General features: G+C 34.2%; 1 protein-coding gene across 1 annotated transcript; it reads left to right on the forward strand.

Annotated features, from left to right (window-relative positions):
• The first annotated feature begins 1,471 nt into the window (after positions 1 to 1,471).
• Positions 1,472 to 4,689, forward strand: PM-ANT (Mitochondrial substrate carrier family protein). Its single transcript, XM_079029689.1, has 2 exons — positions 1,472 to 2,214; positions 3,814 to 4,689. Exons 1-2 carry the CDS (start codon positions 1,855 to 1,857, stop codon positions 4,441 to 4,443), a joined length of 990 nt encoding a protein of 329 aa, XP_078885815.1. The 5' UTR covers positions 1,472 to 1,854; the 3' UTR covers positions 4,444 to 4,689.
• Positions 4,690 to 16,171: the final 11,482 nt, after the last annotated feature.

Raw genomic sequence — 16,171 nt, forward strand, 5'->3', positions numbered from 1 at the left:
TATTTCAGGACATAGTAATATACTTGCTATGCCACATTCCTGTAACCAGAGTCTTCTGGAGGGAGAGCGGACATTGTGTGTATAGATCTATATAAGACCGACAATTCCACATCCCGACTGTTAGCCACAGTTTGGCCGGCAGGCCAAGGGGTGACAAATGTCACACTGTTCAACGCCAGAAGGTCGTCATGTTCATCCTTGTCAATTAGCATGATTACAACCTAATCACATTTTTAACCCTAATTAAATTGTTTAATAATAAGGTAGTTATTACACCAGTAGTGTATTTTTAAGAAATATTACTGCATCAATCATTTTCCACAACCAAAACAGAAAACATTCTTCTTATAATTTTATGATGAGTTAAAATTATGTCATACTAGGTTATAAGTACAATAACACTTGAACGAAACGGTTTTATGAGATTAAAACTACTTTTCAGTTGTAAAGCAGAAAATATAGGATTTTCTAGAACGTAATCAGTCACTTTCTTAAAACTAATGCAACCATAAATGAAAACAAATACTTATGAACTTATCAGCTTAAATGTTGATCCTCTTTTTCAAAATAACTTGTATTCTCAGAGAATCCAGTAGACAGGTACGCTCCTGGAGCTTTTGAGAAGACAGCCTAGTGTCGTGCTGTGTCTTTTGTCTTTTACTGTATCTACTTTTGATGTCTATCTAATATTTGAACACTTATGTAAAAACTTATACATTATTAATGCAATGGTTGTTGTACTTTGATTACTATAATGCATGTATTGTGATACTTAACATGACGTCCTTTGCACTCGAACGTTTCCACTGTTCCAGTTTGGGGGTGTGACAATGGGAGAGGTTAGAAGTGTGGTGTTTGTTACCAAGAGAGATTTGAGAGAGATTCGTATGAGTCTTAAGAGATTAGCGAGAGAGAGAGAGATATATATATATAGATAGATAGATAGATAGAGAGAGAAAGAGAGAGAGAGAGAGATTGTAATCAAGGTTGAGAGAGAGATTAGAGAGCTGAAGTTTTTGTCCTGAAGATGGAGGGTCAATGCCTCTATTTATAGTCTTCATGCATCATGTAAGTTTTGAGAAAGAGACGGATCATGTTTTGAGAGAAGAGAATAAATAATATTTCTTTTCATTTTTTTATTATTAAAAAAACAAATCAATAATAAGAAAGATAAAAAAATATAGTTAAGGGTATAACGGTTTTTTTAAGTTGATCAAAACCAAACGCGTAACAAAAAAACCTACAATAGAGAAGTCCGAGTTAAATTTTTTTTTATAGGATCAACTACACGGATTACAACTGACCGTTTGAGATTATTTGTGTAATTTACCCTAAAGATTTTCATATAAAATATTGATAGTAGTATCTACCATTTTTATCGCATTTATAAAATTTATTGAAATTGAAAAAATAAAAAGTCTGCTCCACGACTTAAATGAACATTAAACCAATTTGACAAGCAACATAAAAACTTTATTTAAAGAATTTGGATAATACGGAAAGTTCGGGGATGAATGGTAAAGACGATGCAGCGGTAGGCGATGATGAGGCGCCCTACTGAAATACTTCAACGATTCGCCAAGAATCAAATCTCATTTGCGTATAGAAGACAAATCAAAGAACGCGGCGTTCACTTTGGGGATGAGATGAATCGTAATTTGTAAACACGAGACAGCGAGAGGCGCTGAGACGCCCTAAGCGTATCTCGAATAAATCAAAGAAAATTACCTTTCCTGGTTAATCCATTTCAAAACATAAAGAATCATCCAAAACCCGCATTAGATTCGACGCAAATACAATATATTTTTTGACTTATAACTCGATTGGCCAAGGGGGTTTTTGTTCGCGGTGGCGATGGTGGCGGAAGATGGAGGGGAGGAGAGCAGCAGTAATGGATCAAAACCCAAGAAATCAGAAATGGTGGCGATTCACTCCTCCTACTGGTTGACGAATTTCCCTAGAGATCTGATGGCAGGGGCAATGATGGGTGGAATGGTGCACACGGTTGTAGCTCCAATTGAGAGGGCTAAGCTTCTATTACAAACCCAAGAAAGCAACATCGCCATTGTTGGAGGGAAGCACAGGAGGTTTAAAGGTATGATTGATTGCATTGCCCGTACGGTTAAAGAAGAAGGGGTTTTATCACTTTGGAGAGGTAATGGCAGCAGTGTTCTTCGTTATTACCCTTCTGTTGCCCTCAATTTCTCTCTCAAGGTATCCCCTCTTCTCTAAATTCTTGTTTTTTTTTTTTTTTTTGCATTCCTTTCTTGCATATGGGTTTGTGCTCAAATGTTTTTAGTTTAGTCCCAGGTCTAGTTTGCAAGACTTCTTTAACTAATTCTTGAAAAACTGAATCTAGAACTAACTTATTATAGATTACTAGAAGAGTCTTGGCAATCAAAAGTCCAAAAGATCGTCTCTGTTTGATAGTTGATCCCCATGAATACAGTAAAATGGTTTAAAATTGGATACCTAAGCATTGATGCCATATCTTGTAGTTTAAGAAAGTTATTTGTCTTTCTATAAAGGGACATTTGTGCCAGTAGAGACGTCCTTTAGATTTCTTGGTCGAATATATGCATGAGTTGATGTTTCATGGTTATGATGGAGTGCACATACTTTTATTATGGGATTCGTATTATAGTTAGTGTTTGATATGATGCATTCTTCGAATGATATGTTTCCAAAAGTACTATGAACGTTCACAAAACCAAGATGAAGATCAGGGGAAGCCTATGGATACAAACCAAGATGGAGGCATTGATTAAAAACCACATTCTTCACTTATTTTTTCTTGATTTTGAATGTTTCACATTATAAATTACCTTGATGTGCTACCCTTGACATGTCTGGTGAAGATAAAAATTATTGGTGAACACAATTGCTTTTGGGAAATATGATTAAGGGAGAGTAAGATGAACAATTGACCATGTCTATAGTATACAGAAATATGCTTAAGGGAGAGATGATTATCAAAACTTTGAAGGGTTTTTGGGTCATTAGTCATTTTCTTTTAGCATAGTCTTTAAGTGGATTTTTCTTAGTGGTGGAGCCTATAGAATAATTTACATGATAACAGCGTATTGAAAAGCATCAATCAGAGCTACGTAGTCAAGTGACTTTCTATATATAGAGAGTATAATCATCTTTAGATTATGGAAACATATGAGAATAAAATAATTTGATGCTATACTAGTTTGAATTGCTTTCTAAACATCTGGCTTCACTGTACCATTGATGTAATGACTCATAAAAGAATCTAAATATTCCCTTCATGTACTCCTAATTCAACAATTATTTAATAGTCTAAATGATTATGTGGAATGCTTAACTCCTAGGCAGACTAACTGTTCCTAGGGAGGGATCTATGTTTCTGATACTTGTGGTTTGAATAATATTTTAAAGTTGTATTGAAATGAAAATATGTTTGGGTTTTCTTTCGAGACTAACATCATGGACTCTATCTTACAAATATCCAATTTCACAGAAGCTATTATTTCACAAATACACCAAATTTGGAATCTTAACAAGAAAGGATTTTGCATAGATATTTATTAAATACAAGTATATTATATATAGATAAGAATCGACAACAAGTCATTCGATAACACCTAACAAGACTTCATTCGGTAGATAACTCCCACAGATATCAATGATAATGAACAACAAAGCAAGTTGTACTGTGTTTGACATGCATTTGACTGATACTGGGACTACAATTTTGTCCCATCCAAAAAAGGCGGAGATAGGTTTCACTCGTCCGTCCAAAAAGACGTAAATGCCCTTTTCATCTAAAATTTGTTCATTTTGCAGGATCTTTATAGAAGCATCTTACGCAGCAACAGCAACTTCCAACAATCTACATTGTTATCGGGCCCATCAACCAACTTCATCGCGGGGGCCGCAGCCGGGTGCACAACGTTAGTGATCATCTACCCGCTTGACATCGCGCACACGCGCCTGGCAGCCGATCTCGGGAGAATCGATTCGCGCCAATTTCAAGGCATCCGCCACTTCCTCACCACGGTGTACGCGAAAGACGGGGCCCGCGGGATCTACAAAGGCCTCCCGGCCTCCCTTCAGGGCATGGTGGTCCACCGTGGGATCTATTTTGGTGGATTTGATACCATAAAAGAAAAAATGTCCCAAGATGGCGAAGTCGCGTTGTGGAAGCGCTGGATTGCAGCCCAAGGGGTGACCACGTCAGCGGGTCTTTTGTCATACCCGATGGATACCGTAAGAAGGCGGATGATGATGCAATCGGGTATGGAGCGACCCATGTATAGAAACACTTTGGATTGTTGGAAAACGATTTATTTGACTGAAGGTGTTCGGTCGTTTTATCGGGGGGCGCTTTCGAATATTTTTAGAAGTACAGGGGCTGCAGCCATCTTGGTGTTGTATGATGAGGTGAAGAAGTTTATGGACTGGAGTGGATCATAGCAGAAAGTTGTAGGAGAGAGAGAGAGAGAGAGAGAGTAGAGTAGAATTATATTTTTATACACAGGCACAGACACGGTAGGCGATTTGATGAAATGTGACTTGTTTAGTATGTGGTGACAACAACCATGAGATTTTGTTAAGGAATAAAGTAACATACAACTTTTAAGATTTTAAAAAACTTATAAGTAATTTTTCTCGACATTATTTGGATTTAAAATAAAATTGTTACTTTTTGAGTGTTTTGTATTTGCTAGTGTGGAGGTGAAGTCATTGTGGTATTATAATTTTGGTTATGTAATTGAGAGGTGCTTTTGGTTTTTAGCATAATATTCATTGGAGGGAATCTTTACCAAATATTTGACACCATAACCAAATTAAATAATTAATAGTTATATTGTTCTCTTTTAGACTTTAGTGGTGTTTATTTTTTGGGGGGTTTCTTTTCAAATAAAAATAAAATGTTGTCATGTCATAAATTGGTTTCTCCAAAATACCCTTGGAAATTTGGAATAACGTTTTATAATATCATACTCTTAAACTTCCTAATCGCATCCCGAGACTTGATCATCGACTTCAATGATGGAGACAACCTGATGCTATTAAGTTAGCAACTTTTTGGTTGTTATACATTTATGTAATGTATTTTTATTAAATTAGCAAAATGATACAAAAAGAGACATTACAATTAAGTTTCTCAGTTATTATATCTTTTACGTAACTTCAATCTTACAGATCGACATAGATTTTAAAACATGGTACAATACCAAAGATGGGAATTATTTATTTACTCATATATATTTGTTTTGTTTTGATGAATAAAGTATAAAGAATGGAATAATGGGGAAAAGGGTGATGTAGACCAAGTGAAGACAGATTGTGCACCAAACAACCCCATTAAGGAACTTGGATCCATTTTGCTTTGCACTTTGATTTGCCATCATTATTATTTTTCTCTGAGATTCATTATTAGATTCCATTGGTTTATTACCTCATCTTTCTAAAATGGGTTGGATCGCATCAATTTTTTTACAAGGATCTAAGGAAGACATTAGTTTATTAATAGTGTATGTTTTGTTTTGTTTTTTGTTTTAAATATTATATATATAAATTTAATAATATGGTAATATTGTAGCATAATTTGTTATTTTAACAAGTGCATCGGCCACTCCATCATTTTACCATATTGACAATAACATGAGTCATAGTTCCACTAGCATCATTCAGTTTCATCGAATTAATCATTACCTAAATATCGAATCATTAATTTAAAACGGTTGGATTATTTTGAATTATCAAATTTAGATCTAGAGTTAGCGTGATTAGTATTGTACTTATGAGAACTTCTAATTTTTAGCGTTTGATAAAATGTTTTGTTTTGAACAAAAAACATTGTTTGACACTACAAACTTTTAACATTTAATTTAAATAAAACGTTCAAAATCTAAAAGTTATCTTACATGGTGTTTAACAAAATATTATCCACTACTTGCTACCCATCATCAACTAGTTTTGTCAAACAAGGTTATTGGGTGTAAAAGCCCCACACATAGCGGTTGGCACCGTGGTGATGCTATGAGCACCACGAGCATTTGGTGTGCGGTGGTGCGGTGAGGTTCATGCGGAAGAGTAATACCATGTGCATTATCCTCTCGTCTCCTCTCCAACGACTAGTTTTTTCCTGTTAAAAAAAAACTATAACTATAAATATTATAACTTTTACTTCTTATATCACACAACTTTCTACAATTTTCTACCACTCTTCAAAGTTCAAACCTCTATTTACCGATATGAATCCAAAGTACCCTCCCACCGATTGTTGGTGATTTTAGTGTCACCATGTCATTTTATGTAATTGGAACTAACATGTGAGCTAAGTGGGTTTCATAATTTGTAGTCTAATATATGTACGAGTTTGTGCGGAGTGCACACATGTATAAGATCGAAATAGAAGTCGGTTCGACGACAGGTCGGGGGTCCGGGGGCAGCGCCCCTGGGTTTGGGGTTTCCAAAGGGGCAGCGTCCCTTTGGCGGGGCCTAGGGGCAGTGCCCCTAGTGGGGTCCAAGGGGCAGAGCCCCTTGCTGGGAAATTCAAATTCGTGAGGATGATTATGGTTAGTTTTGGAAACCCCAAATCATTATTAAATTTCATATTTCCTGGCTTGCTTCCAAAGCAACCCATGATGGCCAACCCTAAATAAACGCCTCTTCTCTTTGAGAAGGGATACACATGAAAATATTAGCTCTCTTCTTCTTCTTCAAACGGGCATATAATCCTTTAACAATTTGGCTTACGATTTCTATGCCTAGATTCGTAAGTGTCTTCTTGGATTATTCTAGGCTGAATTTCTTGCAACCCAGACATATGGTAGAAATATCAGTTCGGAAAGTGTTCACACGATCTAAGGGGTATCTAGATCTCCAACATAAACCCTATTTCCTCCAACACCGATCTCACATCAAGATCCGGTTGAAACAAATCGTGTGGAAGTGGTTCAGTGACACTAATTTGAAATGTTTTTGTTTTTGATCTGCCGATTTACCGAACAAAACTAGATGCTCCTATTTTTTCATCCCCATCCAACTCCAACCCTAACAATTTCACTATTAAAATGTACCATAATTTCCCCCTCTCCTGAAATACATATCACAATTTCCCCCTCTCCTATAAATACATATCGCAAAGTCAACCCCTGCCCAAGCCAGAAATAAGGTTTGTTCGGGAAACATAACCAAACTCACCCGAAGTCGTAACCAAAAAACCGTTCCCAAACCATCCGACCCTAAAGGAAAAGGAAAAAAAAATGTCAAAAAAAAGACACCCCTCAACAATGGACACTGAAAGAAGAAAAAGTGTTAGCAGAATCATGGGATGATATATCTAAGGATTTCGAGCATGGAAATACGCAAGCAAATGATTGTTTTTTACTATGCATTACCGAACGGTTTCACAATGAAGTGGATCGTGGCGTGTACCGTTTAAAATACAAGCTGACAGTCAAGTTTTGTTATGTGAACAAGGTTGTTCCAAAGTTCAACAGGACCTAAAACAACTTGAAAAGTCAACAAAAAGCACAGAAAGTGCTACCAACGTTTTTGAGACGATGTTAGAAATATTTAAGTTCGACATTAAGAGGAAGCCATTCAAATATAGCATCATTTGGAAGTTCTTATCCACTTGCCAAAAATGGAAAGACTTATTTGAAAAAGAAGAATAAAGTGGTTCGAAAAGAACAGAAAATTCCAAGACAAGTTACATAACTTCATCGGATGCTTCTTTCGGGTTTTACTTGAACCAATACGACAAACTTGAACTCGAAGAGATAGTCCGTCTGATAGGTAGAAATAGGTAAAAAGAGCATATTTGTCTAGTGAATCGGAATCCGACAAAGGTGATGAAATACGCAACGAACTTTGAATTATATAATACGAATATTGACACACGTTTTCAATTTGAGAAAGATAAATTGGTTAAAAAAGAAAAGGCGTGAGAAAATAAGCAAAAAATGGAAGAAGATAAGCAAAAAGAACGAAGGAGAACAAAAAATTTGTAGTATGAAATTTTTATCACAAAGTGTTAACCATCTTTTGGTAGACAAGGTCGTAATGGTTTAAAGTAGAAAGGAAAAATTACGAAAAAAAACACTACCACTAGACTTTTATTATACTGTCTTTTTATTTAATTTTCGTTTTTATCAATATAATGTTTTTTTATTATTAGATTAATAAAATATTGTTTTTTTTTATATTAGATGTTTACATAATTATTAAATTACCCTTAGGAGATTAATCTTAATCCAGTATAATAGATATTTCTTGTGCAATATATGAATACGGCAAAAACAATTAACCTTCAGTATCAATACTGGTTGACATGTTATTGAGTTATCTATATTATACATGTTCTTGAGTTATCTATATTATAGACAATTTTGTTGTATTCATTGAAATTCTAACATTATTTAAAAGCTTTTAGATATTATTATTATTATTTTGAAGACTTGACTTTAGATTTTATGTAAGATGTTACATTAAATAACCAAAATTCTTGTTATTATATATGAATGTGAAGACTTTATTGCTAACTACTAAAAACGTTTTGCTGGGGTCTGAATGAAATGTGGTTATGGATGACATTGTTTTAATGGGTAGCTTTTCAAAATACAATGTTGTAATAGGAAAAAATGAAAGTAGGATGTTATAATAAAAAGTCAATGAAAGTACATACTAATGTTTTCTGGTAAAACTTGCATGCCAAAGTCAAAAAGTAGCAAAACAATTTTGTTCATATGTTTTACATAGCATCATACTTTCATTTCTTCTTATTACTTACGGAGTACGATTTCCTAATAAGAAAACTTTGAAAGTTTGATGCTTTATATATATATATATATATATATATATATATATATATATATATATATATATATATATATATATATATATATATATATATATATATAAAAGAAATTTTCCTACACAAGTAGAAAAGAATAAATATGAGAAATAGCAATTTACTTTTGCTAATTTGTACTTTTCACTAATAAGAACAAGTGCTTTTTATAAATGAATTTGCTACAAAAGATCAACAAAACTTATTAAAAGAAATAATGCAAGCTTTTTTTTAATTAAATAATTCAAATACCCTTTTATTATTCACGGTTAATATATTTGTGTCAAGTAATAGAAATGTACTTTTGTTTTATAAAACATTGAAAAATATGGTATAGGCTAGCCTAGGCTAAGAGGTATTGTCACCACCAACCTATTAGAAAAGTGCTACCACATATGCATCATGTCATCTCTATTACATGTTCACTACAAACACACTAGCATTTGGAAATGGTTACCACTCCACATCATTTATATTTTCTATTTTTTTCAACAGTAGATTAAATAAAGAAAACATAATTTTAATCTTAAATATTCCTTTTACTAATAAAAAAATTAAATACACATATTACTTATTTTTAAAATTAAATAAACATATACAGTTACATATAGTTGAGGGTTTAACTTAATTCAAATATAAGTGAAAGGGTGTAATGAAATTAAAAGATATAATCTCAAGACCACTGTTGTAACTTCAGTTAAAAGCAAATATGAATTTTTTCTTTTTAAACTAGTTTACCCTTTTTGGTTTCCTTCTTCACCTGTTTTTTAGGTAATAGGTCATTTAGCTATTACCAAAACTCAAAATCTCAAAGCTTTCAATCTACCTCTTTTAAAACCATTTAAACTATCTCTCTGGTCAATACATTCAACGTATACAAGAAAAACAACCAAATGACATTAACCAATGAAATTTCTCATGGTCGCTCGTAGCCGGATTCACGCCACACCACACCTGCACCCCTTGGGGGGTGTTCATTCCCGGAAAAGTCCGCCACACCAGCCATCACGCGTGAAAATGCGTATCATACTGGAAGGCCTAACCATTTGTGCGCAAATGGGGTAGGACTTTCATTTTTTCGTAATTATGGCAATTACTTGATGCTAGTAGAAAGGAAAAAAGAATCTCGCATTCATCCTATAAGTAAAAGAAAATTAGAAAATCTTATTGATTACAGTTTTGTGTTCTTTAAAGCAACGATAATATTATAAATAGATGTTAGAAAACTTGGTTTTTGATTACAATTATTATTTTTCTCTTTTCTCTAGAAATATGTTAATAAAATAATTTTATATATTTTTTAAATAAACAACTTTGATATAGGGATGAAAATGGGGTGGGGTTGACCATCTCTGTCCCCATCCCCGAGTACCTAACTTGTCCCCATCCTCATCCCCATTCCCGATGGATGCGGAGAATCGAATCCCCTCCCCTTTAAATTTTAGGCTTTTTCTTGGCCCATCCCCGACCCATCCCCGGCCCATCCCCGATCTATAAAAAAATAAACTAAACTTATGCAAAAAATCAAGTTTATTAAAGTGATAAAAAATAGAGGCCAAAATCAGATTATGTTACATAAATCATAAAGTCTAACAAGCATCAAAACAAGAAGTGGCGATTTAGTATACAGACCGTCGAACAAAGTGATGATTTAAGAACTCTTGGAACTAGAAACATAATTTGGTATACGGACTCTCGGTCCAATACTAATCAATTTCAATTAATTCTTAGTGGACTTATTTCATAATCAATAAATTATCAGTATAATATATATATATATATATATATATATATATATATATATAATGTCATCAATGCAGGGGCGGGGGGGGTTGGGGATTGGTATACCCGACCTTAGCCCCATACCCGGTACCCATTTTTGCGGGGAATACCTGTCCCCAATTATGATGGGTCAACCAGGTTCCCCACCGGATCGGGTGCAATTTTCATGCCTACTTTGATTGATATATATATATATATATATATATATATGAATGATTATAAAGGTTAATTATTAATCTTAAATATTTAAATAATAACAAAATACAATTTAATCACCAAAAACCAATTATTCATCACTTATAATCACAAGTAGGGATGAGCATCAGAACTGGGTACCCGCTTTTGGAACCGGAACCGCCTCGGAACTGCCTTAAGCGGTTCCGGTTCTTGTTTTTTTTGGAACTGCTACCCGCTGGGTACCCGCCGGAACCGGTTAATATATATATATATATATATATATATATATATATATATATATATATATATATATATTATTTCATATAAATATGTGTGTTACTTAGACCGGTTTAGAATATATATTGGTCCGGTTTTGTCCGGTTTTGGTCCGAATTGACTTGATTTGAATCGAACTAAATTGTGGTTTTATCGACAAAAGTTAACAAAATTAATGTAACCGGGTTACCCGCTCCCGGAACCGGAAGCGCCGGTTCCGGGACTGGTTCCAAACATTTAAGAACTGCCTAGAGCGGTTCCGGTTCCGGTTCTAACTTTCTAGGAACCGCCGGTTCCGGTTCTCGCCAAATGAGGCGGGTACCCGCCTATGCTCATCCCTAATCACAAGTGGATAATAAGGTAACCAACTTACGGATATCATCTAACGAAGTTTTGATAGAGAATGAGACAAACCTGATATGGGGTGCGTTCGAATTATGAAGTTTTACAATGTACGTGTTGTTTTATATTAGTGATAATACACTTGTTTACTTGCAAACACAACATTTTGTAAAAGTGTTGCATCATATTCCCTAAGGTGCAGGTCTAAGGCAATCTTTCTTAGAATTATTGCATGTTGCTGAAATAATACCCTTCAATAAGTTTTTAACATTTTTGCAAGTATTGGATGTTTTCTTAAGTGAGAGCTTCAATAACACCACCACTAATTTTTTTTTGTCCTTTAAATGTCCCTTTAGAAATAAACTTGTCATTTTTGTGATGATTCTCAAAATGTCACTAGACTTTGTTGGTTTATGGACATATGTTTTTGCATGTTTCCGTTGTTTAATTTATGTTTTTATTATTATTATGTTATAGTTAATAACTTACTTTTCAAATGATAAATAATATTTGAACATAAATAACATCACAAGTGTAACACCTAGTTTTCGGATGTTTTTATTATCGAGATAGCGGGTCGTAAATGGATTGAGTAAAGGTCTTGGGATTCAAGGTTATAGAGTTTAGACCTTATCCGATGTTGATAATGTAAGGTTAAGTGATTAAAGTCATCAAATTGTGCTTCGAAGCAAAAAGTGTAAAATGGGAAAAGTTATATATTAGGCTTTTTGCATAGATTATGGTTTTAATTCGACATGTATTAAGCCAAAAGTAATTAGATAGGGTTGTGGGGATCGTCAATATCATTCTGTACATATAAATATCATCAAAATGGAGTTGAAACAAAGAAGTTATGATTGTTTGAAGCTGGAGTGAAACTTGGTGAAAATCCGTTGTCACAACATGACAGGAATGTTGTCACGACATGAGGGTCGTCACGAGGTGAAAACTGGATAGCCCAAGCCCACAAATTTTTAGGGTTTTATATGTATTTAAGGAGTGGTTCCATGTTTTTGGGGTATTTTTCCATCCTCTATCTCATCTAAGGCATCTTGAGCAAAACCCTAGCATCCCTTTCACCACTTTGAGCCTCCCCTCTCCTCTCTCATGCATTTTTGGAGTTATTAATGGATTTTGGAAAGAAGATCTTTCAAGAAGGAGTTTTGGAGCCTTGCATAAGAAGATATCAGCTTCCAACTATCTTTTGGACCTTGGGTATGATTCAAGTTTCCAACAATCCCCCACATGAATAGAGATCGATCTCTACACATCAAATTTTAAGTGAAATTTTCAATAGTTGAATCCTACATAGGATAGGTAGGCGTTACCCTTTGAACCTTCTGTTAAGAAATTATACTTAATCTCTTAGCAGTCAGTAGATATCAATTTCTTTGAACTGAGCTGCCTTTTGTGTAGATGACAATATAATTCTCACAGGACTCTCCCTGACAAGGTCATATCCTCATAGACGTGTTCGTTCTGGTTATGAACACTAACCTGGTTCCACAAGAGCTTTAGGAATTGTGCCCCTATAATTACCTTCGAAGTGACATCACTTGTCTCTCACATACGTGATCCAAAAATCATTAAAAACCGTATGTTTAGCCTCACTTGTCGCTACATGTAGGAATGGACTAGGAGGTAATGTTAACACCCCTTACAGTGACTTGCCTCACCCATACAATTAGGTTGTCCTTTTGAACCCATATCATCCAGGTAAGGTTTCCTTCATATGAATTTATTCATTCAAGGGCTTTAGTCTCATTCCTCTTCACGAGTTATAAACTACATCTCTACTCAAGCCTTTTGTAAGCGGATCCGCAATATTATCCTTTGACTTCACCTACCCAACAGTGATAACCCCCATAGAGATTAGTTGTCGTATTGTTTTATGTTTACGGCTAATGTGCCTTGATTTCCCATTATACATTGTACTTTGAGCTCTAACAGTTGCTGATTGGTTATCACAATGTATACATATGGCCGTTACCGGTTTGTCCATTCGGGAATGTCCTCTACAAATTGATGTAGCCACTCCGCCTCTTCAGCACAAATATCTAAGGCAATAAATTCAGATTCCATCGCAGATCTGGATATAACCATTTGCTTGGACGATTCCAAGCTATAACTGCACCTCCAAGTGTAAACACATATTAACTTGTAGATCTGGAATCTTTTATGTCAGATATCCAATTTGTATAAGTTTATCCTTCGATAACTGATGGATCTCTGCCATAATGTAGTCCATATTCACGTCTATATCTCACACAACTTATCAACCTAGTAATACTCTTCCAGTGTTCAGAACTAGGTTTACTAGTATATCTACTTAGCCTACTCACAACATATGTTAAGTCAGGTTTGGTACAACTCATTAGATACATTAGACTGCCAATAATTCTTGAATATTCCACTTGATTAACACCACCACCTTTATTTTTACATAGATGTTGACTAATGTCAATTGGAGTTCTAGCTATGCTAGTATCTCCCTTAGCAAATTGTTCAAGAATCTTATCCATGTAATGTGTTTGGCTTAGAATCAAACCATTTTGGGTTCTTGTGACCTTGAATCCAAGAATCACATCGACTAAATCCATATCTTTCATGTCGAACTTGGATTTCAACATATCCTTCATGGATCTTATCATCTTGTCATCACTGCCAATGATAAGCATATCATCAATGTTGGGTTTTAGTTCAAAAATAGTTTCATAAACTTGAAAAATATGGCAATAGAAGACTTTAATTTTGGAAATAACATAAACATTTTATCCCACCAAGGATCTTCTTGCAAGTTATAGAAAGATTAAAACACCAACCATGGAACAATGAAGAAATAACAACCTTTGTAGTTCTTTGGGTCCTCTTAGGAGGCTTGGAAGTTGATGAAGAATGTGGAACCTTTGAGACCCCAACAATGACTCAACTTGATCTAGATGCTAGTCCAAAACTCTTAAACCCTTAAGCTTTAAGTTCATAACCAATATGAAATTAAAGACGACATGAAGATGCAAGTGTTCTTCAAGTTTTCAAAGAAAAACTAGAGAGAATGAGAGGGAAGAAACTAGTTTCGACCACTATTAGGGAAGAAGTAATGGTGCACTCATTCAAGAGTGCAAGCCTCATATTTATTTGCATAATGTGAAGGTATTAACCATTAGATCTTAACACTTTAAGCACATATGTTCCCATGTCATAAACATGTCTCCCATGCTTCATTACTTTTGAATAAACTAATGGAAAGTCCATACTTTTCATCTTTCTATGCAAATTTCAAAATTTATATATAAAAGAGAAAAGTTAGTTTAAATTTTATAAACTCAAGGTTTATAAAATATAAACTTTGTCTTTTGAGTAAAAGACAAAAAGGTTTCAACTAGTCCAAAAAGTTGTACACAACTTATTAATTCATACCATATGAATTGTGTAATGTTACTTGCTAATAAAAATTATTATTTCCATGAAATAAATAATTTCCAATTTACTTATAAGAGTTTTTATTGAATATTTATCAAAATCAATTTCTAATAAATAATCAATTATATCAAGTTGTCAGTGTGACCCATTAGTATCATATGTTATTTACTAATATCACTTTAATATGACTCTTGAGCATACTGGACCTTTCAATCTCCCACTTGCGCAAGACTCATATTAGACTGATATAGACAATAGTGAACGTATAGTAACATTTCACTACCCCTAAGACCATACGATTGTTTGTGCCATTCTATTAATGCCTAATTCCCAAAAAGCTCAAAGCTACAATTGGTGTATAAGGTAAGTTTATCAGTTATCCGTTTGCTACAAACATCATGTTGAACATGAGATTCGGATCACGATCAATCTCATTAGTTTTTCAACTTTTGGTAAGGTACCTTAGATGTCTAACTCTCAACACATAAGAGAAACAAATGCCATCTTGACTACATAAGCCTCTTGCATAGTTCACACCATACCTGAAAATGGCTTTTATAACTGCCCGGTTAAGGAACATCATCTGACCATTATCAAAGAATAGTACTCCCTATACTTAAGTCCCACTATGTATCTTAGGTATTAAGGATACAAAGATAGTACCTTTTAATCAAGTATCATTCACGATAGCGATCCATGAGATGATCTTGATGCGGGCTAGTTCAATACTAGCTCTCTAACAAGTACCTATGAAACTTGGTTACAACCACTTGCCTAATTTCATCTAGTGAGAGTCAACCAATCCAATTCATATTAGTCTTACTTCATACTTGTTCCCGCAATTATAACCGACTATGAACTTTTAGAATAATAGCATTATTCATGGATTAAACATGTTAATATAGAACACAACAAGTATCAATGTCATGACTATATCCCAATATATCATAACATTATCTAATAGTTGTTATAATGTTTCAATATCCAAATCAAAATCCCATATCTAGAATAATAAGGTCTTATAGCTGAAGTGTGACCATTCCTACTTAGCTCAAAATAATGACTTTATCAATGGGCCTGACAAAATTTAATTTGTATGAATTCTGTGAATACTAGCATCTTCATTCTTAACTTTACTCTGAATACAGTTAAATATCTTGGAGAATATGATTGGTGTTCTTTCATGACATAGAATCTCTTATCTTGATTAAGTATACTTTTGAAGTCAGAAAGATTTCTATGTGATCCTTGAATGACATAAATCAACATATTTTTTCAATGATCTCATTCATCCAGTCATATTTGAATTCAACTTCTAAATTAGTGTATTCTTATTTTGTA

This window comes from Lactuca serriola, chromosome 3, assembly GCF_051521515.1.
Source record: "Lactuca serriola cultivar US96UC23 chromosome 3, Lser_US96UC23_V15, whole genome shotgun sequence".
Classification (NCBI taxonomy): Eukaryota; Viridiplantae; Streptophyta; class Magnoliopsida; order Asterales; family Asteraceae; genus Lactuca; species Lactuca serriola.